Source organism: Peromyscus maniculatus, chromosome 3 (assembly GCF_049852395.1).
Source record: "Peromyscus maniculatus bairdii isolate BWxNUB_F1_BW_parent chromosome 3, HU_Pman_BW_mat_3.1, whole genome shotgun sequence".
Taxonomy (NCBI): domain Eukaryota; kingdom Metazoa; phylum Chordata; class Mammalia; order Rodentia; family Cricetidae; genus Peromyscus; species Peromyscus maniculatus.
In genome coordinates, this window is record NC_134854.1 from 79,029,262 (window position 1) to 79,057,054 (window position 27,793).

Genomic DNA, 27,793 nt, shown 5'->3' on the forward strand with positions numbered 1-27,793 from the left:
ATAAAATCTAGGAGAATAGGAAAATCACCACTGTACTCATTTATTGAAGGCTTATAAGTGCTTTAAGGAATTCTTCTTCTACTATGAATGATTTCCTCCCCTGGCCCTATATCAGGTGACATTGCCAGTCTTTGGAGACATCTTTACTTGTCACAGCCGAAAGTGTAGTGGGTGATACTGGCAACAAATGAGCAAGGACCAGAGACGCTGTTGGACATGCTACTATACATGCACAGGACAGCCTCACAACAATGATTTAGTTTGAAATGTAAGTGTTGTCAAGATTGAACACCATAGCTCTGGAACAATTAGCATTCACTTGACCATTTAGTTTATATGAAATCATGCTGGGCATGAAAGTTAGCTAAAGAAGGAGGCATTTGAAATCCTATACAAATAATTAGACCATAGAAATAAACATCCCTTTTTCTGTAATGAAATCCTAGTCCAGGTATGGTGGCATATTTCTGTAATGTCATTAACCAGCAGATTAAGGCAGGAGGATCATTATAAGTTCAAGGTCAGTCTGGTCTATGTAGCAAGTGCTAAAGGCTACATAGTCAGACCTTACAAAGAAGCATAAATTAAATCATATTTAGTTTTACATTCTCTTTGAAATGACAAGAAAAATACAATCAAAATTACATCCAAAAATTCAGACGAGTCCTTCAAGTCATATCCAATATAATTTGTTAATTATAATGCTGTGGTAAGATGTTAAATCTGTTTTCTCATCATGTCACCCCTGCCAATTAAAAAGAATGTAAATAATTTCTTGGCAATGTTAAGAAGAGAAATAACAAGCACGTACTAGTAGACTGAGAAGCTAGAAGATGATTGCACTGAGAATTGCAATCAACTTGATGAGACCTGGAGAAACTCAGGTGTAAGGACCCAAAGCTAGTTCTAGGTTAAGGCGGCTGCTTATGATAGAGGTAGAGAGTGAACCTGGGCCAGTGCCAGAAGTTTCCCTGAATATGAACCAGAGCCTTCCCTTCTCTATTTCTGTCAGAAGGAGACCCAAGACTTACATACTTCCAGCTGTGCGGAATGATTTGACATCTGAAAACAGATGTTCAGCTTCATTTGGCACTACAGCATAGAAAGGTTTTGTGACCCGTTGTGTGTAATCATCATCCTCAGATTCGCATGTAGGTGTCAAACTAGCAGCAGTTGATTGAGTGTGAGTTTTGCTCCCCATGCTTTCCCAGCCCTTGCCTCACAATGCCTTAGCCCTCCTCCTCTTCGAGTCTGGAATTATCAGGGGTTGGGGAGATGGTTCAGTAAGGTGCTTGCTGCACAAGCATGAAGACCTGAGTTTGTATCTTCGGTACCTACATAAAAAGCTGTGGCGGGGGGCATGCACCTGTAATTTCAGTGCTGGGGTGACGGTGCAGAAACAGATGATTCCCTGGAGCTTACTGTCTAGCCTATCCAGCTGAATAGGTGAGCTCCAGGTTTATCTAGAGAGCCTAACCCCCTAAATAAGGCAGAGGATGATTGAGAAAGATACTTGATGCCAACCTCTGACTCAAATGCACACACATACCTACACATACATGAACATGGACACATACATAGCCCTAACATCAACAACACCAAAACCAGAAATTGTAATTATACAGAAAAGACACAAAGGGAATTGCTTTGGCTGAAATGGATGTCCTACAGAGTTTTACTAGATAGCCATGTATTTTCCCTTAAATTTAAGGGATCAGAAATACTCATTCAATGGGAATGGTGAATTCATGTGCTCAGATATGTATATCTATTTGCAGACACACACACACACACACACACACACACACACACATGCACGTGCACACACACATGCTTGCACCCACACACTTAGGTATGCATGGGGTTGCTTTCTGCTATGAGCAGGGTATTATTCAAGAAAATTGAGGAATGGTGAAGGAAAGCAGCTCATGTGGTGACATGTGCCGTGACTGAGCCTGAGAATTCGCCTGGTTGAATCTGTGAAACCTGAAAAAAGGTTCTGCAGGAAACACGGCTTGATGAATGCTTTGGGATAGCTAGGGTTAGGAAATATTAGGACAAAAATAACCAGGAACAAGGCCATGGGTTTTCAGACAGAAATGGATGCTGTCAAATGACAAGAGTCATTTAAAGTAGATGTTGAAAGTAAGAGCAAATTTGGATAAAATCTTGATTTGGAAAAGTATCCCCCATCCCATTGTCTTTTAACCAATGATGCACAACACTATGGAGAAACCCACAGCAGGCTTTGTGGTCTTCTAGCTTATCTAGAAGAATGGTTTGTTGATGTGTTTAGAATTGGAATTGTACATGAGGGGTTTTTTTAACAATAATTTATTAGTGGAAAACTTATTTGTTCATGTAATTAATCTTTTATGTGTGAATTCTTGGGAGTAATTTAATTAAAATATATTAATACAAAGCCAAACATATTTCCAGAATAAGATGCACTAGAAATAAGATTTCTGAGTCTTCTATAATATTTATAGGTTTAGGTTAAAAGAAAAGGAAATTGTACCAAGTTTAAAAAGTGTGAGTTAATTAAAAAATGAAAGGTGGTGTTGTTGTTTGGGGGTTGGTTTTATACTGTCACTCTTACTGTTGACGTTTGCATCAATGAGTTAAGCCAGTAGAGCAGACCTTGTGTTTTATGTGAGTGTGACCCAGATTTTACATCAGACAACAGAGATCAACACCGATGTGTCATCCCCTTTCCCATTCCCCTTGCCTGCATTTTCCTTTCTTCTGAAATCTTTTTTGCCGGTTCTGGGGCTATACTGTGTATTTCTGAATGACCAGGAGATGGCAGCACTTTAGAATGTTCCACAGCACTGCAGTCTTAAATCAGAATCTGGCCATCAGCTATTCCCAAATCCAAGCCCTACAGCACATAAATTCCATTCGCAAAGGGTTATCCCCAAACATCGAGCTGAGGCTTGAAGCCCAATGTTAATGAAATCAATCTGCTTGAGCACTGTGCTGCTGTGGTCTGGCCTTGCCCTTCCTTGCACCTGAATTGACTCAAAGCACTGAGCCAGCTCCCTCCTGAGGGAAATGTGCCTCCTCATACTGTCTCGTTACACTTCACTCCATGAAGTGAATTGGTTAGATACTGAGAAGGAAAAGATCCACCATGTGACTTAGATTTGAAATCTGAATAACATTTTTGACTACAGACACAGCTGTTAAAGGGTTTGTGTCTAAACACTTATCTGCAAAAGATGCTCACGTGGACTCCAAAATGGTTTCCATTTTTTATCAGCCATAATTTGGTAATGTTTTAAGCATTCTCGTCAACATCAATATGTGTCAAAGTCTTCCCTCAGCTGGTTTGAGTTCACTCATGCTAAAGCTAAATATATCAGTCCGGATAAAATAACTCAAAACAAGATGATGTGGCATTTTCTTATCAAAGTATCAGTCTTAGAATAATATTCCCATTATGAAGCTTCTAGGTGAAAAAATAATCACCAAACTGCCATGATCCATGTGATTTTGAGGATAAAGATAAAAACCAATCTTGGACTTTCTAAAAAGTGAGGCAGAGGATGGTAGGGTCCATGGCCCAGCAGTCAAATGATTCTCATTAAAATTGCTTCTCAAAAAGCCCACAACATCCTCTGTGATCCCATTCTTCGGATATCAGCATTGGAAGAGAAGATTAGGGAATGCAGATTTTTAGTTAGACACATTGCTGCTTGTAAAGCATTAGACATGTATTAAGAGAAAAAGGGAGGAAGAAGGTAAGCCGCAGCCAGTAGCTTCTCTTACTGATCTGGAAGAGGGTCTGATAGAGACAGAATCCACCAGCATTAACAGCACTTGAAGTCGGATGGCAGCGGCCCTGGGGATCTGGGTCATAGGTGTACACAAAGAATCATGCAATACAGCCTGCAAAACAAGGGGGAGAGCTGACAGGAGATCAGCAAATCAGCATGGTGTCCCACAGACAGACTGGGCTCAGTGACTCCCAGATGCACAGAGGACATCAGTCAAAGTGGTGGAAACAGATTTATTTGATTCAGAAACTACTGACAGTAAGGGAAAGAGCCAGACTTCATTTTGACCTGTGCAGGAGTGATATGGGCACTTTAAAGAAAGAATAAGAGAGAGGGAGAGGAGGGAGAGGGGGGGAGAGAGAGTAGGGGCTCAGTGGATTTAGTGAAGTAGAAATCGGTGAAAGGGCAGGGGGCCAGGTGTGTTTGTGAGCTGACTGTATTTTAAACACATAGGTAAACCAATAACCACAGAGCTGCCATGATATTAACCATGTGATTTTGAGGATAAAGATTTGAAAAAGTCCTGGACTTTCCAGAAACAGAGGCAGAGGACGGTGGATTCCACAGCTTGTCAGTCAAACAAGTTTCATATCATTTACCTCTCTAAAGCCCATGTGAATCCATCCTCCCATGGAGACTTCTAGTTGGGTTCACTTCAAAGGGATGGCTTAAGAAAGACACTTCTGGGTTGTGTAACACAGTCATTCAGAAATGTGAACCCTTTTAGTGACTGCTGCAAAGAAGGAAGGCTAGAGTCTGTGCCTCTGTGCCTCCCTTCCCAGCAGGGCTTACTCAACACAGCTCTCAGCACTCAGCAAGAAGCTTCTTTCTACAGTAGCTGGAGTCTGTTAGAGAGATCCACGGCTGTCAGAATGCGGAGAATATGTGAGCCTTGTGGTACCAAACAGGACATCCATAGCACAACCCCTGCATCCAAGGCTCAGGGAACATCCTGGAAGAGAGGGAGGAAAGACTGTAAGAACCAGAGACAGGAATGTCTGCTGTTATATCCTGTTGCATGATAAATGTGCATTATCTTGAGCCACCTATTTGGAGCTCAAGAAGGGAGAATATCTAATTCAGGTTAACCTTCCCCTTAGAAAATAAAACACAGATAAATAAAATCCTTTAATCCTAGGGCATCAGTAGACAGCAAGGACTTCAGGATACTCGGAAGACCTTTACACAGCTGGGTTGCTTGGACACTAACATGAATGGCAGTGTGGACATGACAGGGATGTTACACCCATGAATTCTCAACAACCTGGCTGTCTGCACAAGACCTACAAAGACCACACCATATATGAGAGCATATATGGAAGAAAATTAAACCAGTTTTTACCCCTAGATGAAAAGCTACAGGCAATCAGTGCTTGATGAGAGTGAGAACTAGTTTTTGTTTGTTTGTTTCCAAGTGTGTGTGTGTGTGTGTGTGTGTGTGTGTGTGTGTGTGTGTGTGTGTGTTCTGGCAACCTTGAGCTTTCTTAGGTGTTGTTTTACTTCATCACTGTGACTGCACCTTAATCTACTGCTGTTCCAGCCAACAATTGCAACTCTGCAGCTACCGATCTGCTTCTGCCTCTCAAGCCACAGCCTGATGGGAATTCTGTTCCCACAGGCACTGGCTCTGTCACTGCTGTTAAAGGTAGCTTTGACTAAATCTCCATTGTTCTATTTATAAATAAGACTCAAGATTCAAAGGCTGGGGTGAAAACCTGCTAGCTCAGAGAGGCTGGGTTGAATTCTCAGCCAGGTTGTTGAGAATTCATGGGTGTGACATCCCTGTTGTGTCCACACTGCCATTCATGTTAGTGTCCCAAGACGCCCTTTTCACCTTACCTGCATCTCTGCCAAATCAAAAAAGCTGTGCCACTCAAAACCCCTCCCTACTACTTCCAGTGTCTCTCTATCTGTTCCAGATGCCTTCTGATGCTCTATGATTACTTTCTGTCAGCCTCCTAAGCCAAGGTTAATTTATTTAATTAAAGCAAATGTAAACTCAGGGTTCACAGTGTGATCAGTATCCCACAACACTTAGGTAAGCAATTTAATTGAATGATAGCGGGTGGTCAACATAAGGGCATGGTCAAGTGGTATGCTGGATTCTTGTCAACTCACTACAAGTCAGACTTATTAGCTGTAAAAAATTTCATAACTCTTGGAGGTTGCAAGAAGATATTAAATTAAAACTCCAAAGACAGCAAGGGTTGACGGCTGAGGGAACCTGGGAACAAGAAGAGCTCAAGTCTTGATTCTAGCTTGTAGAGAGCATGGATGCCTAGCATTTCTCTCAGTTGGGATTGTTAGATGGGTAGAGTGGATCCTGCAGATTTCCCTCTTCGAGGATTATGGCGAAGCAAGGGTAAAACTAGTAAAAAGCATTCTAAGCAGATTTTCCTGAACAACTACACATGAGTAGATATGTTCAGTGTTCTCAATGCTAAGAGTGATGGGGTTCTGGGTACCAATACTGAGAAAGATTAAAGGAAGCTCCATTTTTCTAAGTGTAAGTCTGCTTTCTGATGGTTCTTCCTCTTCTCCTCTGTCCACCTTCTTGCACCTGCCTATTGTGTAGGACTGGCTTGCACTCCCCAGTACATAATTAATTCCCACCCAAGTACCACTCAGCAACTGCTCCCCTTTGTCTTAGTCAAATGCCACCTCTAATTTCATCCAAAGCTGCGGGCTAGGTCTCCCTGGTCTCTTCTAAAAATGTTAGCAGTTGGGCTTCTTTGCAAACAGTGAATTCCAAATGGGAAGGAAGGCAGAGCCCAGCCCTCCAGCCATGTTAGCAGACAGGTCACCAGCTTTGGGTTTTCTGTCTGTTGTCAGTGCACAGTCTATGAGATGGAAACCATGAAGATGGTGTGCCAGAGTTTCCAGGAGCACTTAGAGGAAATTGAACAGCACTTCATGGGACAGCAGGCACTCTTTCCCAGGGACATGTCAGAAGAGGAAAGGTAATTATCTAAGGCAAGCATGAAAGTAAGTCCCAGACCACACACCTGGAGCAAGGGGAGGTAATCAGAGCAGGCAAGGCAGACGAGCATGATGGAGCAGGGCTAATGAGAAATCGGCCAGCTTTTCCTCTGCTTTCATGGTCTTCGTTTTGCTTTCTCAGTGTGAAACTGAGAGAGCCATCACTGGATGGGCACACTCTTATTGAAGATTGGGGCTATTTGGGGAGGTTAGAAGAGGGGCAATTAGCTGGGAGGATGCGGAAGGCCAGCAGGATTTCTTTAATTGATAGGAATGAGGCTTGCACAAAAGCAAATGTTGGGGGAGTTGTTATTAGAGTTTTGAAATGTACATTATTGTCACAGGAGTTAAAAATATTACCCAAATGGATGTATCATTGATTGCCTGTGACTGTGGGGATAGGTTTTAATAGTAAAGGGCATGGGTGGTGTGTGTTCTTATTGGGAGATGTCATGTTCTAGAGCTGCATGCTCGTCATCCTTATCCAATTTGGTAACTTCCTTACAAATAATGTATGCTGAAATAGATAAACATGATACATGAATTATACCACAATAGGATTTCTTTTTTATAAGGGTGTGTTAGGGATGCGGCTCAATGTTAGTGTACTTAAAGTGCAAATCCATAGCTTCCATCGCAAAAGAGTGCAGGGTGGGGTTGGGGGGGTACCTGCCCTAGTAGCAGACTTACCTCTATAGCTGCATCAAATCTTGAAGGCCAATGTCTCTTTTAAAGAATCTCAGAGGCCAGAGAGATGGCTCAGTGGGTAAGGTACTCACTCTGCCCAGCCTGACTACCTGAGTTCCATCGGGAGAACGGCTTGCAAGGTGCTCTCTGCTCGCCACTGTGTCAGGCATATGCGCACGGACGGACACACACACACACACACACACACACACACACACACACACAGAGAGAGAGAGAGAGAGAGAGAGAGAGAGAGAGAGAGAGAGAGAGAGAGATAAAATTCAGAAGAGATATCAAAGGCAGGACCCACTCGGTGAGAGGGGCGTAGAAGACTGCATCTGGTGATGATTTTGAAGTCTCCTTTTCTATTATCTTCATGCAGGGAAGAGGCTGAGGACCTGAGGACTTTGCGAGCGGCCCTGAGGCAGCAGGTGGCAGAGCTGGCGTTTCAGTTAGGAGACCGGGCCAGGCAGATCAAAGAGGGTGTCCTACTGGTAAGCGGTGTGGTGGAGAACGGATGCAGAGTGGATGCAGAGTCTAAGTGTCTCCAGCCTACTACTCACGGGAGAGCTGCTTTCAATAAGAAGCCAGTGGTGTGACAATTCCAGACGGAAGCATGACATGTTACATGGCCACACCTGCATTTTACACATAAAGAGATTGACCTTGCTTTGCTCCTGCCCACACAGCTGTCAGGCGGTGGTTGGCTCGGGTTTATAGCTACTCCAAGCTTTCTCCTGCCATCTAAAGGAAAGCAAAGTACTACTACCTATTTTCCATGTAAGAACAAGAATCCCAGATCCCAGACTAGCAAAGCTAGCCTTTTGATCCATGAGCTAGGTCACTACTATACCCTGCTATTGGCTCAAAGTGCCCATTACAGAACCTTGGCACCTCATAAACACATTTCTTTCAAGTCTGAGGTAACTGTTCGGTGTAAGTGTGACATGTCTCTGTCACCACCAGGGACAGAGGAACAGTTCCATTCTATGTCTCCCACATGCCTGCAGTGGCCTGGAGAACCCCTCTTTCTTACTGGGGTCTCCATTCAAGTATAAGCAGAATTCATGACCTTATCAAAGAAAATAATTCCAAGATAAGGCAACATGAATCAGAATTGAAGTTTATTAAAGAGATTTTGTTTGGTTGGTTGTTTTTGGGGGGTGGTTTTTTTTTTGAGACAGGGTTTCTCTGTGTAGTTTTGGTGCCTGTTCTGGATCTCGTTCTGTAGCCCAGGCTGGCCTTGAACTCACAGAGATCTGCCTGGCTCTGCCTCCCGAGTGTTGGAATTAAAGGCGTGCACCACCACCACCACCACCACCACCACCACCACCACCACCACCACCACCACCACCACCACTGCCTGGCTTTAGCATGGATTGTTAATAGAGGGAAATGTGCAGGAAGAGTAGAGCGTGCTCACAGGTGGAGGGTCACATTCGGGTTTCTTTTTAGTGGGTACCTTAGTTCTCCAGTTACATTTCTGTACGTTGTGAAGAACCCCCTCTCCTTTTTAACACTGCTCAAAGACAGCAACTCACAACAAAGATACAGGTTACAGACAGAGCAGGGAGATGGCTCAGGAGTTAGGAGCACTTCCAGAAGCTTGGTGCACAGCATCCATGACCGGTAGTTCACAACTACCTGTGACTCTAGCTGTAGGGGACCCAACACCCTTTACTGGACTCCTTAGGCAACTACAAAGAGATATGTACGTAATTATCAATTAAAAAAAATTTTTTTTAAATCTTAAGGATTTCCTTCTGTGAACAAAAACTTGTAAGTTTCATGGGGGATATTGTTTAGGGTTAAGAGTGAGAGGTGAGTAGAAAGTCATGGTCTTTAAGTAAATGTAGCTTATTTATTGTCTTTTGTAAAATGTCTTTGGAAACAGACATTGTTTTGGTGAGCAGTTTTGGCTTTCTTAGTAGTATCTGGTTTCTTGCCTCTCTCTGCAGCTCAGATCTCTGGACCCACACATTCCTCCCCATGTGCCCTAGTTACTTTCTGTTGCTATGATAAAACACCATAGCTGAAAGCAACTTGGAGACCAAAGGGTTTATTTGGCTTATAAATTATAGTTGATCATCAGGGGAAGCCAAAGCAGTCACTCAAGTTAGGAACCTGGAAGCAGGAACTGAAGTGGAGACAATGGGGGATTTCTGCTTACTGCCTGCCTCTCCAAGACTTGCCCAACTTGATTTCTTATACAACCCATCACTACCTACCCAAGGTCAGCACTGCCCACAGTGGGCTGGGCCCTGCCACATTTCAATATTAAGCAAGATATACAGGCAATCTGATGGAGGCATTTTATCAGTTGTGGATCCTCTTCCCAAATGACTGTAGCTTGGGTTGAGCTGACAAGGAACTAACCAGTACAGCATGTATATCACCATGGCTCTGTCTTCCTAGCCTGCTCCTTACACACTCCCTTTTGTCTTTTCTTTCAGCAGCTAGACCTTCTCTCAGAGGAGCTGCCTGAACACTGTGCAAATCTGCAGCAATGCAACTGGACAGAGGGAGAGCACGGCCAGAGTTCATGTGTTCAAACCCACACTGTGGCCCCTGAGCCTGCCCTGCCTGCCAGCAATGGGCAGCAGATTCCCTGCTCGGGGGTGACTCAGCTGGTTGCTCTTTGTCCCTCTGACCGTGAGACCAGACGAAGGATGTCTCTACAGTCACCAGCTATGACAGAGTCAGGTCCGGGTCCTTCATCAAGTAGTACTGTAGAGTAATCTCTGCTAGACCAGAGAGTTTGATGACCTTTGTACAAAATGGAAGATCCCAGAACAGCTGTAACAAGGGAATCTGATTCCTATGTACCCTTCTATTCTATGATTAAACTCAGAATATTTTAATATTCATTGATTACATAATAAGGAGTCACCCGGTATGTGCCTGACTGGGGTATATTATAGTCATTGAGTAGCATATGGCCTTTACCCTGAGAAAGCATGTGTCCTAGTGGAAGAGACTGAATATAAACACACATATGTATCTATAATTAAAGTCAAGAAGAACGGCCTCTACCCTGAGAGAGCATGTGTCCTAGTGGAGGCGGCCGAATATAAACACACATATGTGTATAATTAAAAAGCAAGAAAAAGACAATGTGACCTTATTTTATGACAGATAAGTATCTGAGTCTGCTCAGGCACCCGGAAGGCATGTTCAGAGATGTGATACTGCTGATGCTGGAGGCAGCTGTGAGCAAGACAGAATGTCTGTGCATCAAGAGTTGGATAAAGTGAGAGAAACAACAAATAAATACCATTTCCATATAGTTTGTGGAGGAGTCACCATGTGACATGGGAGGGAAGTGCCCTGGGGACCTCATCAAAGGGAGCTATTAGGAAAGACTTGAAGGTAAGAAGATGGAAGCCCTGGAGAATTCATGTTCAAAAGACTGGAAAGCAGAAGAGAGAAAGGTTCACAGGCTGGGATGTAGAAACGCTATTTTGCCAACTGTGGTAGGCGATAGTGAGGACCTATGTGAGGACCCTGACTCCCTCTAGGCCGTGGTCAGGAGTCTAAGGGCATGTATTCTTGCAAGTGCAACAGAAAGCCTCCATAAGTGTTAAACATGGATTTCATAGGGTCTTAGCTACCTTTTATAATCACAAAAAGATACCACCATGGAACCTATGGAGAGGTGAGGCTGCTGGCTATAAACCTATGGAGAGGTGAGGCTGCTGGCTATAAACCTATGGCTTACAGTTGTCCCTCAAGTCAAAAGTTGTCCAGCTGTTTCCATCCAGCTGTGGGAACAGCATGGCTCCTACTACAGGGAAAACGCATGGAGGTAGATATGAAAGCCAAGGGATGACTAGAATCAAGAATAGATGAAAAATGAAATAGTGAGAAATAGCATCATAAGAACTCCTGAGGGAAGCTTCTTGTTTGTATGAGAGGATGAGTAAGCAGAGGGCACTTCCTAGCTAGGAACCCAAGACAATATTCCTTTGGAAACTGTCTACTAGCCTGTTTCATTCCTTATCTTCCTGCTTTGGTTGCTATGACTCCAGTGAGGCTCTGATTTCCAGGGACCATGCACTGTCTCTCCTGCTGTACCTCCCTAGAATGTGGACATCTCCATTCACACATCTTCTTCAGCATCCATATGCACCATATGTATGACCCCAGCGCCAACCCCTTCTAAACCCCAGTCTTCCATCCTCCTACCACACACACTCAGATGAACCCATCTGCCTTGTCCCCGTGTGGCCTTTACTGGCACCTCGGTATCAGTCACTGCATCACTGCTGTTTCCTCATAGCCTGGTGACAGCACAAGGCATGAGCCTTTGACATGCCTTGAGCTTCCCTCTCTCTGAGATGCCTCGGCAACTGACAAACTGTCTCCGCCGGCACCAATAGGGTCATGGTTCCTAGACTCAGGGAGAGAACCTAAGAAGTAATATGTCAGATAACTAAGAGAGTCATCTCAAGACTATGATCCCAGAGCAGTCTGCTGCCAAAATGTTGCTCCAGCCAGGAATCACTATGCCCTTTCCTTTCTGCTGCTGCCTTGCTTTCCTGGACCACACCCCTACTCTGGTTCCCACGGTATGATGCAACTTCCAGCTGCAAACTGGCTCCTAATTGCTTTTGTACATCCTAAGTTTCTTCCTTTTCTAGACTGTCAACATTTGTCTTGGTTCAGACTTGAGCTGCCTTTGCCTGCAGCCTTTGAGCCTGTGGTTCCTGCCTGTTCTTCACTGGACTGCCTACTACCTGCTTGATGGCCTCATGCCCTACTTTGTTCTCATGTCAATCTGAAATGCTTGTCCTTTGGACTACTTTGTATATCCCTACATTCCTTCACATCACAGACTCTGAATGTACAGATTCAACTAACAGCTCTGCGATATTCAGAAAACAATCGCATATGCATTATAGACATTGCTCTTGCCCTCCTTCAACTATTTTGTAACATATTTTATTAGGCACTACAAGTAATCTAGGGATGATTTAAAGTGTTCAAAGTATGCAGATGTGTATGTTTTCTGCAAACACTCTATTGTGTAACATAAGGCTTGTTGGACAGAATAAATGCAGTAAATTGGTTGCAGTAATTAACACAATATCCCCCAGAGACTAAATGCTCAATATATGTTGGCTATTGTTGATGAAAGACGAACACATCAGTAAGTCCAATGTGATCATTACCTTCTTTCTGTTGAGAAGGATTCTGTGAGCAAAGCAGCTTACCCTGGAAGAATATTAACAAATGCCTGAGGAATAGATGAGCAGAATAAAGTAGCACTCTCAAGAGACAGGGAAGCGGATGATCTCACCGCAGAAGCAACACCATTTCAAGCTGTAGGAGGAGCTAAGCTTGCACTTAAAAGGGATTTGTGTGTGGATCATTTTAACCTCCAGGAAAGATGACTTCAGATGTGAAGGAGGAGACAGAGACCCACTGCTTGAATGAAGAATGGCAAATGAAATCCCCAAAGAGCTCTACATAGTAAATGGCAGACCCCAGCTCTCCAACAAGAAAGATAAAAGTGAACAAAAAAAATGTAGAAACACTTCTATGTCCCACCCAGAACTTTTACTGTCTTTAATGACTGATGGGCTGATTGCGAAATGTCACCTGGAATTCCAGTTCTCAGACTCAGACTGATTGTAATCACTGACTTTCCTGGTTCATGTGATAAACATCTTATCTCCAGTTGGTTCTGTTTTTCTGGATGACTCTGGTAGTGAGGAAGAAGAGCTCAAAGACCAAAAGCTTGACTTATAAAAAGGTATGCTGAGTGCTGGGTTTGTTAATAAGAAGCAACTGAACTCTGGCAATAAACCCGAGGTTTGATCCAATTTCACAACTAATTATTTGTATTTAATAAACTGAGCTCTGTAGATCTCAAGGTCATCATCTACAAATTAACACAGAGAATGCTTATTCAGCCCTTTAGCTGGAGCCTGGAATGATGCCAAGGCTCAGTAAGTAAATACAGTGTTTGTCATTAGCAGGAGTAGATGCCAATGCTTGGCCATCTTACCCTTAGCTAAGTGCTGCACCAAGTACTCTATGTGTCTTGTCACATATCTCCACAACAAAACTCCAGAGCAGAAACTCACCTATGCATAACACACACACACACACACACACACACACACACACACACACGCACGCACGCACGTGTACACACGTACACACACCAAAACTAAACTGTCTGAGGTTTGGGATCTAGTAGGGTGTAGTTTGAAGTTTTCATCCCACAGCAGTAGGGGATTAAATTGACACTGGTCCACTGATTTTTCTAAAACGAAATATATTAAAACTGTCAAGCCTTGGGGCTTATGTGGAGCTTACTAATAGGCCCAACTCAACCAGAGTAACTCTTTTTCTGTCTGTATTCTGCATTGAGTTTGGCAAAAATCTTACTTCAGGCAAATACTCACTGCTTAGAAGAGCTTGAAAAACTTAACATACTGACCACATTTGACTTTTGTAAACAGATAGTGTCTGTTGCTTTTGTATAAAATGTTTTCTACTACACAGAAATCCTTTTGTACCTACCATTTTAGCAACATTTAGCTCTTAACTGCTGTCATACCATCAAGATAAACAAGAATTCCTTTGCATTTCCTGAATGATGCCAAGCTCTGTTTCCTTTTTTTTTTTAATATATGTTGATATTGTCCAAGTTAATTCTTGAGGAGATCTTAGATCGTGTGTTTATAAATAGAAATAAAAATAGAGAAATTACCTTCAGGAAGTGGATAAACACACACACACACACACACACACAACACACACACACACACACACACACACAATCTTTTACATGAAGCTGAAGCTACTTGTTTAACTAAAAAAGAAGGAAAGAGTAAGCAGACTTCAAGTTTAGAAATTTGCCAGGGAACAACTTGGCCTTTTCTGTGGCATATTCCAGGGATCTTCCTCCTGTGGATTTTACCCCCTCCAGATTTCAGGATTCAAAGCCAAAAGCCTTGATTAGAGGGGCTCATTTCAGAAATAACACTTGGAATTCAAGTCACATATTTTCTTTGGTTTTTGTTCTGCATGAGTGAAGACCTAAGTTGCATGATGGAGACAAAGAAAACAACCTTGAAGGTTGTTCTGATCCATAGCTTATGCCAAGACCACAAAGATTCGCGTAAAGAAATTCACGTTTGGTGCACAGAAAAATATTCTCCAGAAGCATGTTCCACAAGACTTTGTGTATTGAACAGATCTTTCTTAGTTCTGTTTTCTTTCTTTCTGTAGAGCTAAACCTTAGATTTCCTCAAAAGAAAATAATTTTGCTAACATTGAAAAATGAAGCTGAAAGATTCTAGTGATAAGAGAATTTACTCTTGAATGACTCATTCTTTGTTGAGGTAGTAATTGGTTCCTGTGAGATGAAATGGAATAAAATAGGACATTTATAAAGAGGTCAAAGAATCAGTTATTTCTTCATGGGAGGAGGTATTTCCAGGGTAGTTTCCTATGGGATAGTGGGTTGCATATTTAATTTCAAATTGGAATTTGAGCAACATGTAACAGCTATAATTAAACGGACCACAGATTATTCAAACTGATGTCAAATCTCCTTTCTTGAAAATTGGAGAATGTAAACGGAATCTAAAACATGGAAGCCATCTTTCCTGAACTTGAGCTCAGCCTCTCTAATGTTTTACCTTTTTTTTAAAAAATAAAGATCTCTACTAATTCTTTGAAAAGTTCACACAATGCATTTTCATCACATTCATTCTTATTCCCCCAGCTCCTCTAAGATCCACTACCACTTTTAGCCCTGCCCCCAACTTTATGTCCTCACTTTGTTTTGCTTTCAAATAACCTATCATGTTCGATTTGTGCTATCCATGTATTCCTGAATATGGGTCCATCCACAAAAATGTAGTTGCTGTGCTAGAGGCCACACCCTTAGAGACAACTGACTCTTCCTCTCCAAGAAGCCATCAGCTGTCCATAGCTCCTCAATTAAGAGTAGGAGCTTGTGATTCCTTACCTACTATGTTATAATGTTGACTGACTTTACCTTGCAAAAATCTTCTATAGCCAACATTGAGTGCCATTGTTCTGTCATGACCAGAAGATACTGTTTCACTCCAGTCCTTCCTGGCATCTGGCTCTTATAGCTTTCCATCCGATCTTCTATGAGGGTCCCTGAGTCTTGAGTGGGGTATGATAAGGATGTGCCATTTGTGGCTGAGCAATCCACTGACAACGTTCTCTGCACTTTGGCTGCTTATGAGTTCTTGTATTAACCGCCACCCACTGCACAAAGAAACTTCTCTGAGGAGGTGTGAAAACTGAAGTCATCTGTGTTTAGAGAGATTCAAATTTAGAGATCAGTTTGATACTTTGTCTATTTAGCAGAATGGTAGTAGTATATTCAACCCTAGGGCCCGTGAACAACCAACCATGAGTTCTTGGTTGTACCAGATATATGTTATCTCTTGTGCTGTGGCCCTTAAATCTAATCAGTAAGCACTTGGTTACTCCCATTAACTATGGGCGTATTTCACCATACTGGTCATTATTGCAGGACAGAATTCACATCTGGCTAAGACTTTTGATGGCTTCTTCCTTTAGCAGCCTGCACAACATCGTCCAAAACTATGAAAGCTAGCCATCAAGGAGAAAACTTCTTGTCAGCACCACTTTGATTTCTGTATGTCCCATGACAAGAGTATATGGTATCTTCAGCAATAGGGTCTTACCGTCAAATTCTGGTGGGCAATCAAAAGTATTGTAAGTAACGTACATCATTTGTAGGGGGTCTGGAAAAGAAATAAGGGAAACAATTCCACTCACACTAGCCACACACAAAAGTAAGTACTAAAATAAACATAACCAAAGAAGTGAAAGACCTACAGAATGAAACTTCAAAATACTGAAGAAAGAAATCAAGAAGCCATCAGAAGATAGAGAGACCTCCCATGCTCATGGATTGGTAAGATTAATATTGTGAAAATGGCCCTCATATTAAAAGCAATCTATAGATCCAGTGTAACCCTGTTGTGGAATATTATTTTAAGGTGTGTTACATTTGTTTATGCTGTAGAACATTTGTTTAGTGATGCAAAGATGTGTTGCATTCTTTCATGTTGCATTTGTTTACTGTGAAGCTGTGTTACTTTGCCTGTCTAAAATACCTGATTGGTCTAATAAAGAGATGAACGGCCAATATCCAGGCAGGAGAAAGGATAAGAGTGGCCAGCAGGCAGAGAGAATTAATAGAAGGAGAAAAAAAAGTCAAGAGAAAAAGAGTAAAAACAACAACATAGGCCCAATCAAAATTCCAATATAATTCTTCATAAAAATTAAAAAAAAAAAAAGAAACTCAAAAAACTTAAAATTCATATGGCAGCACAAAATGCCCTGGATAGCTAAAACAGTCCTGATTAAAAAAAAATGTGCCATGGTTTCTGCTTTCAATGTTTAACACAGAGCCATGGTAATAAACGCAGCAAGCTACTGCCACAAAAACAGACATACAGACCTACTGATCAACAAAATAGAATCAGGGTCTCAAATATAAGTCCATATTCCCATGGACACCTTATTTTGAACAAAAATACCAAAAACATATATCGAAGAAAAAAAAAAAACACAGAATCTTTAGCAGATGGTGTTGGTAAACCTGGATATATAAGAATGAAAATTAGTCCTTGTCTCTCACCCTGAACACAAACAATTCCAAGTGGAGCTAAGCTCTCAGCATTAGACCTGGAACTCCAAAGCTTCTGGAAGAAAGAGTGGGAGGTATACTTACGGATGTAAGTTCTGGTAAGGACTTTCTGGATAACAATCTGGTCACCCAGGAAGCTGCAGCAACAATAAGTGGAACTTCATAAAATGAAAAGGCTTCTTATTGCAAAGAAAACTGTTAATCACCTGAAGAGGCAGCCTAAAAAAAGGAAACATTTGTACCAGCTCTACAACTGGTGGCAGCTTGGTGTCTAGAATATGCATAGAACTCAAAACCAGCACCAAGAAAATTAACAACCCAATTAAAAAGTGAGCTCTGAACCTGCACAGAGAGTTCTCAGAAGACACGCAAATGGCTCAGTGATATTTAAAAGGTGTTCACCATTCTTAGCCATCAGGGAAATGCAAATTAAAACCGCTTTGTGATTTTGTCTCTCCCTGTCAAAAGGGTCTACTTTTAAAAGATTGGCAGAACACAGGTTTTGTATGGGATGTTCCCTATTTGAATCTGTGACAAGTTAGTAAAGAAAGGTCCACATCAAAAATTATTCAAATTATGAACTTGAAGACCTTTCTTTTCTTGGTTCTTTGAGGATGTAAGTTCGTCCAGTACTGCTGACACCTGCTAACTCAGAGCCAGCCCTTGCCCTCTCACTCACCAGGAAAATGCAACAGCCCCACTGGAGGTCTTGTTCACTCTGCCACTCATTTCTGGATCCTCAGTATGTCTAATAACTGCTGAATGGCTAATAACAGTGTGCCAGAACCACAGGGTAGCTACATACATTTCTTCTCTAAAATCTAAAATACTGGACTGGGGTAGGTGGCAGATAACCGGCATTCAGGCTATGCTAGAATCTCCAAGGAATGAACCAGAGAAAGTCGTCTAAGAACTATGGAAGAAGGAAAGCAAACATTGCACACAGCAGCAGCTGAAGGGGAACGGCACCAGGAAGCCCTCTCTGCTCAGCTCTCCCCTGGAACAGCAGCAAGACACATTTGAAGCAGAAACCTGCTGCGTGCTGGGCCTGGACCCTGGCAGCTCCAGATCCCTCATGACCACACTCCCAGGGATGGAGAGCAAGTGTGATGGGACTGTATACCTAGGCCAGCCAGCACAGTGCCTTTTTATTTATTTATATTTTTCTTACTAAACAGAGGGCTTTAAAAACAATCTTATTAGCTACTTGAGAATAGCATGCAATGTATTTTGATTATATTCACTCCCTCAGTTCCTTTTTATATCCAGTTCCCTTCCCTACCCACCTGACCTTTTGTCCTTTTCTTTCCTCTCTTTTCTTAAACCCGTTGAGTACAAAATGTACTGCCCATATGATCCTGGATATGTGAACACCCAGCAGTTGACCTATAAAGAGGGGGCATTGACTTAAAAAAAAAATCAACTCACCTTCTCCCAGCAGTTATTAATTTCCAATAGCTCCTCACTGTAGTGGGTAGCCATTCCAACCTTGATCTGGAAGTTCCAACTCCCATTGAGGCTTCTGTAACTGTCACGCCTACAAGACGGGGCCAAGAGAGGACATTGAAGACCTGAGATCTGGATGCGCCATCTCTCTTGTTTCCTGGACTCTGGACGCTGGAGGTAGACTGAGCAGAGTTCTCCAGAGAACACCAATGGACTGCACTACGTCTTCCCCAGACCCTGCAACCTACCTATCCCTTCATTTTTAAGTTAGGCCACTAAATAAATCTCCCTTTTAACTACGTGGAGTGGCCTTAATAATTTCACCAATACCTCACCTAGGGGTGAGACTTTGTGTCCACCTCCCCTCTCCTTTCATGGATTTTGTCTGGGTTGACATTGTTTTCTTGTAGCCATCTACCACCTCTGCATCTCTTTCCACAATTATCTCCGAGCTTTGTGAGGAATAGTATGATACAGATGTCCCATTTAGAGCTGAGCATCCCATAGGTTCAACATTCTTAGACATCAGGGAAATGTGAGTTGAAACTAATTTGAGATTTCATCTTACCTCAGTCAGAATGGCTAGGATTAAAACAAAGTGATGACAAATGCTGATGTGGATATGGAGAAAGAGGAACACTAATTTCACTGTTGGTGGGACTGCAAGATGGTAAGCCACTATGGAAATCAGTGTAGAGGTTCCTCAAAAAGCTAGAAATAGACTTACTACAGGACCCAACTATATCACTCATGGACAAAATAACCCATGGACTCTTTTTTCATCCATGCTCATTATTGCTCTATCTACAATAGCCAGGAAACAGAAGCAGCATAGATGCCTATCAACTGATTTATAGTGAAACCCTGGCACATTTACACAATGGAATATTTTTTACCTGTTAAGAAAAATGAAGTTATGTAACTCATAGATAATTGAGTAGAGCTAGAAACAATCATTTTATTCAAGATAACCAAGATCCAGAAAGACAAACAATGTTTGTTTTATCTTATAGGCATGGGGTAACTTTAAATCTTTAGATATGTATGTTTCATTTGGAATACCAATAGAGAGCAGGAAATTAGGAAAGGGCCATCGTAGGGGGTGGGGTGATGGCTTTCAATTGAGGGGAATAGTACACAGTGGTATAAAGAGTAAATGGGAATTATGGAATAAGAGGTGGTCAATGGGGTGGGGAATGGGAGGGCAGAGTAAAGGAGGAAATTCAGTAAGGAAAAATTAACAATAAAGACTTTTGAACAAAGGTCATATGGAAATCTACAATTACAGAAGCTTTAATATATATATATATATACTATATTATCTCTCATATATATATATATGAGAGATAAATAGACACAGATAGATGATAGATAGATAGATAGATAGATAGATAGATAGATAGATAGATAGATAGATAGATAGATTGATAGATAGATAGATATGTGTACACATATATACAGAGTTTAAGTGGAGTTACCTGTAAGAGTGACAATACCCTTATTAAACTCCTTAAGCTAACAAATAAAAAGCCTAGTGCCTGGGATGGGTTTTCTCTTTTAGACTTGTTGTCCAGTGAAGTTCCACAGACCCCCCAAACATTGCAGGCTATTACCGATGCTCTTAGTTGCCACTCCAGAACTTAACAGTACAATCCTATTGCCAAGAGGACCACAGGCTTAAGTCATAGAATATGAAGAAATTGAACTGGCACTCACCTGAAGGTTTCACCTCTACTGGCTAGTTTTCATAATGCTGTAAGGCACTACATAAGCTACCAGAGAAGAAAAAATAATAATCAGTCTTCCCAGTTGTGATCTAAAAACACAACCGGCCTGACAAGATATGGCCACTAGTGCAATAGTGGTAGGAATATTACTGGAGTAACCAACTATTTTCTGATTGCATTTAAGGCCTGTATGATAAGATAGAATCTGTTCCTAGCACTATTACTGGGGCCAAGGGCCTGTGGCTAGACCTGTCATAGGCCCTTGGGGAAAATCTAGTACTATTATTCTGCTGAATAGACTTAGTATTAGGCTAACTCCTAATGACTTATCATTATATCCATAAATTAATGTCTCTCTCTCTCTCTCTCTCTCTCTCTCTCTCTCTCTCTCTCTCTCTCTTTTGATGTTACTACAGACTTTATTATTTTCTTATAATTTTCAAGTAATTGGCATAGTGTTAGGTGCAGGAAGCAAACAACTATTGAAAACATTCAACAGCTGAATATAAATACTTAAAACTCCACAGAGTGCCAAGTATTTGCTTTAAAACATAAGGTAACATCGAGTTCCTACAGAACCTTCAAGAAGTTTATAGTTCTTGTTGTTGCTTCTTCTTTCTTTCTTTCTTTCTTTCTTTCTTTCTTTCTCTCTCTCTTCTTTCTTTCTTTCCTTCTTTCTTTCCTTCCTTCCTTCCTTCCTTCCTTCCTTCCTTCCTTCCTTCCTTCCTTCTTTCTTTCTTTCTTTCTTTCTTTCTTTCTTTCTTTCTTTCTTTCTTTCTTTCTTTCTTTCTTTCTTGTTTTTACATCCAAACCAAGTTTCCCCTCCCTCCTCTCCTCCCAGTTCCTTCTCCCACTTTCCCCTATCCTGTCCTCCTCATATGTTTCTCTTCAGATACAGGCAGGCCTCACAGGGATATCTGAGTATAGTAGATATCATTAGGACTCATTTATTGACTTTTTTTTCGTCAGTCATGTTTGGTTCTACCCTATGTCTCTGAGCCATCCAGCTTCCAGATCCTAGCCATCCAGGCAATGTTGGGCATGGGCTCCAACTTAGACCAGTCATTAGCTCCCACAAGTTCTGTGCCACCATTCACCCAGCACATCTTGCAGTCAGGACAGGTTGTGGGTGGTAGGTATTATGACTGGGTTGGTGTACCAGTCTCACCACTGGGAACCTATTCTGGTTACAGAAGATGGCTGGTTCAGGCTCCATATCCTCTATTACCAGGAGTCCTCACTAGGGTCACCCTCATAGGTTCCAGGAAGCTTCCACTGTACTAGGTTTCTACATGCCCCCCCAACGCTCACCTATTCCAGTAATCTCTCCCTGTATTCTCTCCTGACCCCCTTCTCCCACCTGATCCTTCTTGTTTCCATCCCAACCTGCCCCAAGTCTACCCACAAGATCTATTCTGTTTCCCCATCCTAGGGAGATCCATAAGTCCCCACCCCCTCAGAGCTCTCTTTATCTAACATCTCTGGGTCTGTGAATTGCAGTGTAATTATCTTTTGCTTGATAGATAATATCTACTTATAAGTGAGCACATGTCATGTTTGTCTTTCTGGGTCTGGTTTGCCTCACTCAGGATAATTTTTTTTTTCTATTTCCATCCATTTGCCTGCAAACTTCATGATATCATTCTTTCTAACAACTGAGTAATAACCCATTGTGTAAATACAACATATTTTCTTCATCCATTCTTCAGTTGAGGGACATCTAAGTTGTTTCCAGTTTCTATTATGAATAAAGCTGCTATGAACATGGTTGAACAGATGTCCTTCTGGTAGGATCTGTGTATATTCCCAAGAGTAGTACAGCTGGATCTTGAGATAGATTGATTCCCAATTTTCTGAGGAACCATCATACTGATTTACACAGTGGCTGTATGAGTTTGTACTCCCACTAGCAATGGATGAGTGTTCCTCTTGCTCCACATCCTGACCAGCATGAGTTGTCACTTATGTTAGTGATTTTAGCAATTCTGAAAGGTGTAAAAAACGGAATCTCAAAGCAGTTTGAATTTGCATTTCCCTGATGGCTAAAAATGTCGAACATTTCTTTAAGTGTTTCTCAGTCATTTGAGATTTCTCTAATGGGAATTCTCTGTACCCCATTTTTAATTGGGTTGTTTGGTTTGTTGAGGTCTAGTTTCTTACGTTCTTTATGTATTTTGAATATTATCCCTCTTATTAGATATGGAGTTGATGAAAATCTTTTCCCATTCTTTATGCTGCTATTTTGTCCTATTGATGGTGTCCAATAACCTTTAATTATAGTAAACTTGATCACTTACATTCCACTGGTGTACTTTGTCTCTCCTAAATATTTTTGTTGTTTATTTTGGACCTCCAACAAGCTTAATCATCCTGCGTGCGCGCGCGTGCGTGCGTGCGTGCGTCTGTGTAGGATCAGTGTTAACATAGGGTGTTTTCCTCCACTGTTTCACTTTATTTATTGAAATGGGGTCTCTTGATGAACCCAGACCTCACTACTACTGGTTAGTCTATCCATCCATCTTATCCTGGGAAATCCCCTTTCTCTTCCTTCCAAGTACTAGGATTATAGCCAAACCTCCTTGCCAAAGAGGTCACAACCCACAGGTTGAAAACTGATCTAGAAGAAAATGGATAAATAAAGCAGCTGGCATTGATTTATCCAAGTCACTCAATGGTATGTTCAATATCAATAAGTTATCATAATATAAATACGTCCCAGCAATCTAATACCTCCATATTTTTTAAAATTTTAACTTTTTATATGTATATATGTGTACATAAGTACATTATGTGCATACAGGAGTCCTCAAAGGTCAGATGAAGCCATTGGGTTCCCTGGAACTGGAAATATAGGCAGTAGTGAGCCACCATATGACTGGTGAGAACTGAACCCAGGTCCTCTGTAAGAGCAGTAATCATTCTTAACCACTGAGCAGCTCCTCCAGTGCCCGAAATGATTTTTAATGATATTGCATTGTGCCTTCAATTTTCCATCTTTCTGCACAGAGGAAATTCTGAAATAAGAGAGTGTGCATATTAAGCTAGGATGTGGCCTATACTTCCACTTTTGCCATCTATGTTGACCACAGAGCTCACTCAAGGCATACTCTGCACTTCCAGATGAGGGTGACATAAACCCCAGAGGGGAAAGAAGCTGACAAGGATAGGATGCATCTTGTACCTTAGACTGCCTTCAGAGATCTCATTATATCAACTGCAGCCAAACACCCATGGTCCAGAATCTGGGTCCACAGTCTGGGTGTGGATGCCTGGAGGAATAATGAAAAAAGGATACAAAAAGAAGGCAGGATGGAAGTGAGGGAGGAAATGGTTTAGGGGAGAAGAAAGAGAGGGATGAAGGGAGAAAAAGCAGGACAGAGGAAGAGAAGGGAGAAGGGAAGAAAAGAAAGGACCAAAGAAAAGCATCCTGGTCTCCCTTGAGTTACAATGTTGAAGAGATTAAAGGCAAATCTTCCTGGCTAATGACTCACCAACTGTTACAGGGTGGACCAGATCCCAGAAGACACCCACTAGGATTTCTAGGTTCTTATGTCCTAGAATAAAGAATTGAACCTAGGACACGTAGATAATGTAGAAATAGATACAGTTTATGAAGACAGCATTTCTGAGGGTGGAAGTGGGCCTGAGAGCTTGGCAATTTTAGAAGCTCAACAGCTTTGGGCCACATGAGTCATGACATTTTATGGGTCATTTATAGAGCACCCATCTTGGTTGTATTTATGTATCAGGGGTTTTCTTCATACATGGTTTGTTTCTTACATGTAAATCTTGCTTGGGGTTCTCATATTTTATGCCAACTGGCTTCTTTCATATGCCAATCTTGATGCCTCTCTGTCCTCACTCTACTCTCCTGCTCCTAACATAGCACTGTATGTAATTGTTAAGTAGCTGGACAGAGATTCATATCCTTGGAGATCTCTGAGGGAAGCCCCTCCTTCTCATAATTAGCTCTGGACCCTACCTCCTGTTTCCCTGGTAACACACAAATCTTAAGAAAGGCCAGAATTGCAATTTCTCCACCTTAGAATTTAGAAGACTGTATGAAAGGGAGGAAGGTGGAAGTAGGCTTTATTTGAGACAAATAAAAGCCATTTTCTCCTGTTAAAGATTGGGAATTTTATGGATTTAGTCTTTAATCTTCCCTATTACATGGATTTTGGCTAAAAGAATGAGACCCACAGACCAGTGAGATGGCTCAGATGGCAAAGAAGCTTGTTGCCAAGCCTGACAACCTGAGTTCAATCCCAGGGACCCACATGCAAGCTGTCCTCTGATCTCCATTTGTATGAAGAGATTCACATGCACACACATACACACACACACACACACACACACACACACACACACACACACACACTCACACACACATGTCCATGCATGCACACAGAAAATAAATCCATAAAAAGGTAATAAGATGAGATCTGAGTTCCAGCTCTGGGTCCAGTTGTCTTCCTTTCCTATTGTCTGTGTTGGTTTGGATATCATGAACTATTTTGAAATCCACCTGTAATTATTGGTCATAAAGGCAAACAAAGTTCTTTGAACAATTATTGTCTCTGACACTATCCTCTTGCCAGCTCTGTCTTTCTATTTTAACCCCTCAGTCTTTCACATTGGTTTCACTGAATCATTTTTATCTCTCAGACACTGAACTATAGAAGCCAGCCAAATACATATGCATTTCTTTAAGTATGAAAATACATGTCTAGGAGAAAAAACAGCAGTAATATCAATATAAAGTCAATCAAGCAATAAAAGTATATCATGTTTAAATCACAAAATACACAGAAATAATGGTGATAAAGATATATAGTGAAATTTCTGGTGGCAAGGTACTCAGTGTTGTTGAAGAAAGTACACATAAGCTCGAGAAAAGGGAATACCAATTTAAAAAATCACAAGTATTAGTTCAGTACTACAAGAGAGGGGTATGTATGATTGTCAAGTAAGTCTACATCAATCAATGATGGTTAATTGTAGTTCTCAAGTTGGTTGAAATTGGACTCAACTGAAAAGATAAACCTGTAGGGTGGGCCTGTGAGGACATTTACTAGGATTCACTGAAGCAGGGGAAACCCTCTGTTAGAGTGGGCAGCATCTGCTAGCTGCTGCTTAGATATAATGAGGTGTGGGGGAAAGAAAACCTGCTTCTGCCTGCCAGACTCATTCTTCGCTGCTGAGTGCTCTTACTTTTCACTGACCTTCACTGACATCAAAGCCCGGCTGCTTTGTCATTAAACACATAATGAAGACTACAAGATCTCCAGGCATCTTCCAGGCTTTCCAGGTCACTAGACTGGTACAGCTGAGGTATCCACCCTTGTAGACTGAGCAATTCTTAGTCTCTCCAGTGCGTAAGTGGCTAGTACTAGACTATGCAGCTTCTATCTTGTAAGCCAACCTAGTAAATCCCCTTTGTAACATACCTTCATTGTTCCTCTAGTAAACCCTGACTTATGCAGGGTCCGCTTATGCTTCTATCCAGAACACTTTATATCATAATAACCAGCAGGGTGTGGTGTGGTGGAACTCACCTTTAATTACAGCATGTGGTAGACAGAGGCAGGCAGAGCTCTTTGAGTTCAAGGCCAGTCTGGTATACATAGAGAGTTGCAGGCCAATCAGGTCTACATAGTGAGATCCTGTCTCAGCACACACACACACACACACACACACACACACACACACACACACACACACACAGACAAACAGACTGACAGACAGACTGACTGAGAGACAGAGACAGACAGAGAGACAGAGACAGAGAGACAGAGAGAAGAAACTGCTTAATCTTGTAAACCTGCTGATGGCTGCCTCATTCTATTGATTGGTCTGGGAATCACTGACCACCTAGAGAGAGATGTTCTTTAGAAATATTGGAGATACTCTTTGGAACTTCCCAAAGTAGGAAACAGGGAAAGATTCCACCAGGCCAATATACAGAACTTCTTGATTGTGGAGAATTAAAATGTTTCAGAACAAATTATCTTGAGCTATCTTTAGCCATTTTTAAAAACCATCCATTGCTCATACCTGTGTCTGACCTAACATCTTTGTGACTATAGAAACCACTTTAAATGCATGCTTAGCAAGCCACTATATTCCACCAACCAAAAGCCAATGTCACCAGATAGCGTCTGATCCTTGACTTACTATGGCCTGACTTCGTCATGTTCTAGCCGATATTTTTTTTTTTTTTTTTTTTTGGTTTTTTTTGAGACAGGGTTTCTCTGTGTAGCTTTGCGCCTTTCCTGGAGCTCACTTGGTAGCCCAGGCTGGCCTCGAACTCACAGAGATCCGCCTGGCTCTGCCTCCCGAGTGCTGGGATTAAAGGCGTGCGCCACCAACGCCCGGCCTAGCCGATATATTTTTAAAGTGCCTTGATGAATGAATCTCTTGGTTCTATTATGAGAACATCATGAAACTGTTAGAACACTTGAATGGCATTCATGAAAATCTGAAATGTGTCCCCAAATCAAGATCACTTATATTTGGCTCCAGAATAAACTATCTTTTATTCATCTTGAAGTGAGAATGATGTTTTTGTATCAGGAGAAGATAATTTGAATTTTTTTAACATTATTGCTTCTTTGTCAAATAAGTAAGAACTTTCACAAACAAACACAAAATTGTTGCCTCTTCATATACAGATGGAAAGTCAGGAAGAAGTGTTGCTGCTGTTTTAACAGCCCAAAACAATTGTTTTTGTTTTTATTTTTATGTGTATGTGTATGTGCCTGAATGTACATAAGTATACTATGCGCAAGAAAAAGGTTAGAGGTCAGAGGAAGCCATTGGGTTCCCTGGAGTTATAGACCATAGTGAGCCACCATGTGACGGGTGGAAGTGGAATCTAGGTCCTCTGTAAAACCACTGATCATTGTTAACCACTGAGCCATTTCTCCAGACTCAGATATGATTCTTAATGATATTGCATTGTGCCTTCAGTTTCCCCATCTTTCTGTACAGAGGAAACTCTAAAATAAGAGTGTGCATACTGAGCTAGGACATAGCTTAGCTAGGAGAGTACCTGCTTGGCATACACGAAACCCTGAATTCCATCCCTGACACCACATAAAATCAGGCATGTCGTATGCCTACAATCCCAGTGTGTGGGAATGAAAGAGAAGAGGATCACAAGTTAAAGGTCACTGTTGGTTATTTATAGAAAGAGCTAGAGGCTGGCCTAGGCAACATGAGAGCCTGTCTAAGACAAATAAAATAGTATGTATAATCTTCATTTCCAATTTAGCCATAAACCTGGCTTCATTTCTATTTCCCCTCTACAATTCCACTAAACTGGTTCTGGAAACTTGATGACTTCTAATAGAAAATAACAAAGTTATTTTGCCTTTGTTTGGTTCATATAAGGGCTTGCAGCACAGTGTTTGGAAGGTTTCTGTATAAAAACAGCATTTATCTCCCACACATTGCATTAAGATGAGTGAATTACCTCAATCTAAGGTTCTTTGTTTATATAA

At 41.6% G+C, this 27,793-nt stretch overlaps 1 protein-coding gene across 3 annotated transcripts in view; it reads left to right on the forward strand.

The window, feature by feature from the left end:
- The window catches only part of Itprid1 (ITPR interacting domain containing 1), a 144,733-nt gene extending 129,884 nt beyond the window's left edge, over window positions 1–14,849 (forward strand). For 2 of the 3 annotated variants that reach the window (XM_076566853.1, XM_076566852.1), the window contains exons 12-14: window positions 6,612–6,739; window positions 7,828–7,939; window positions 9,899–12,941. In XM_076566853.1, coding sequence (XP_076422968.1) covers window positions 6,612–6,739; window positions 7,828–7,939; window positions 9,899–10,183 — 525 coding nt within the window. In that variant the 3' untranslated portion in view covers window positions 10,184–12,941. Of the gene's footprint in view, window positions 1–6,611; window positions 6,740–7,827; window positions 7,940–9,898 lie in introns of all 3 variants that reach the window. The other variant, XM_076566851.1, reaches the window with a different exon arrangement.
- Window positions 14,850–27,793: the final 12,944 nt, after the last annotated feature.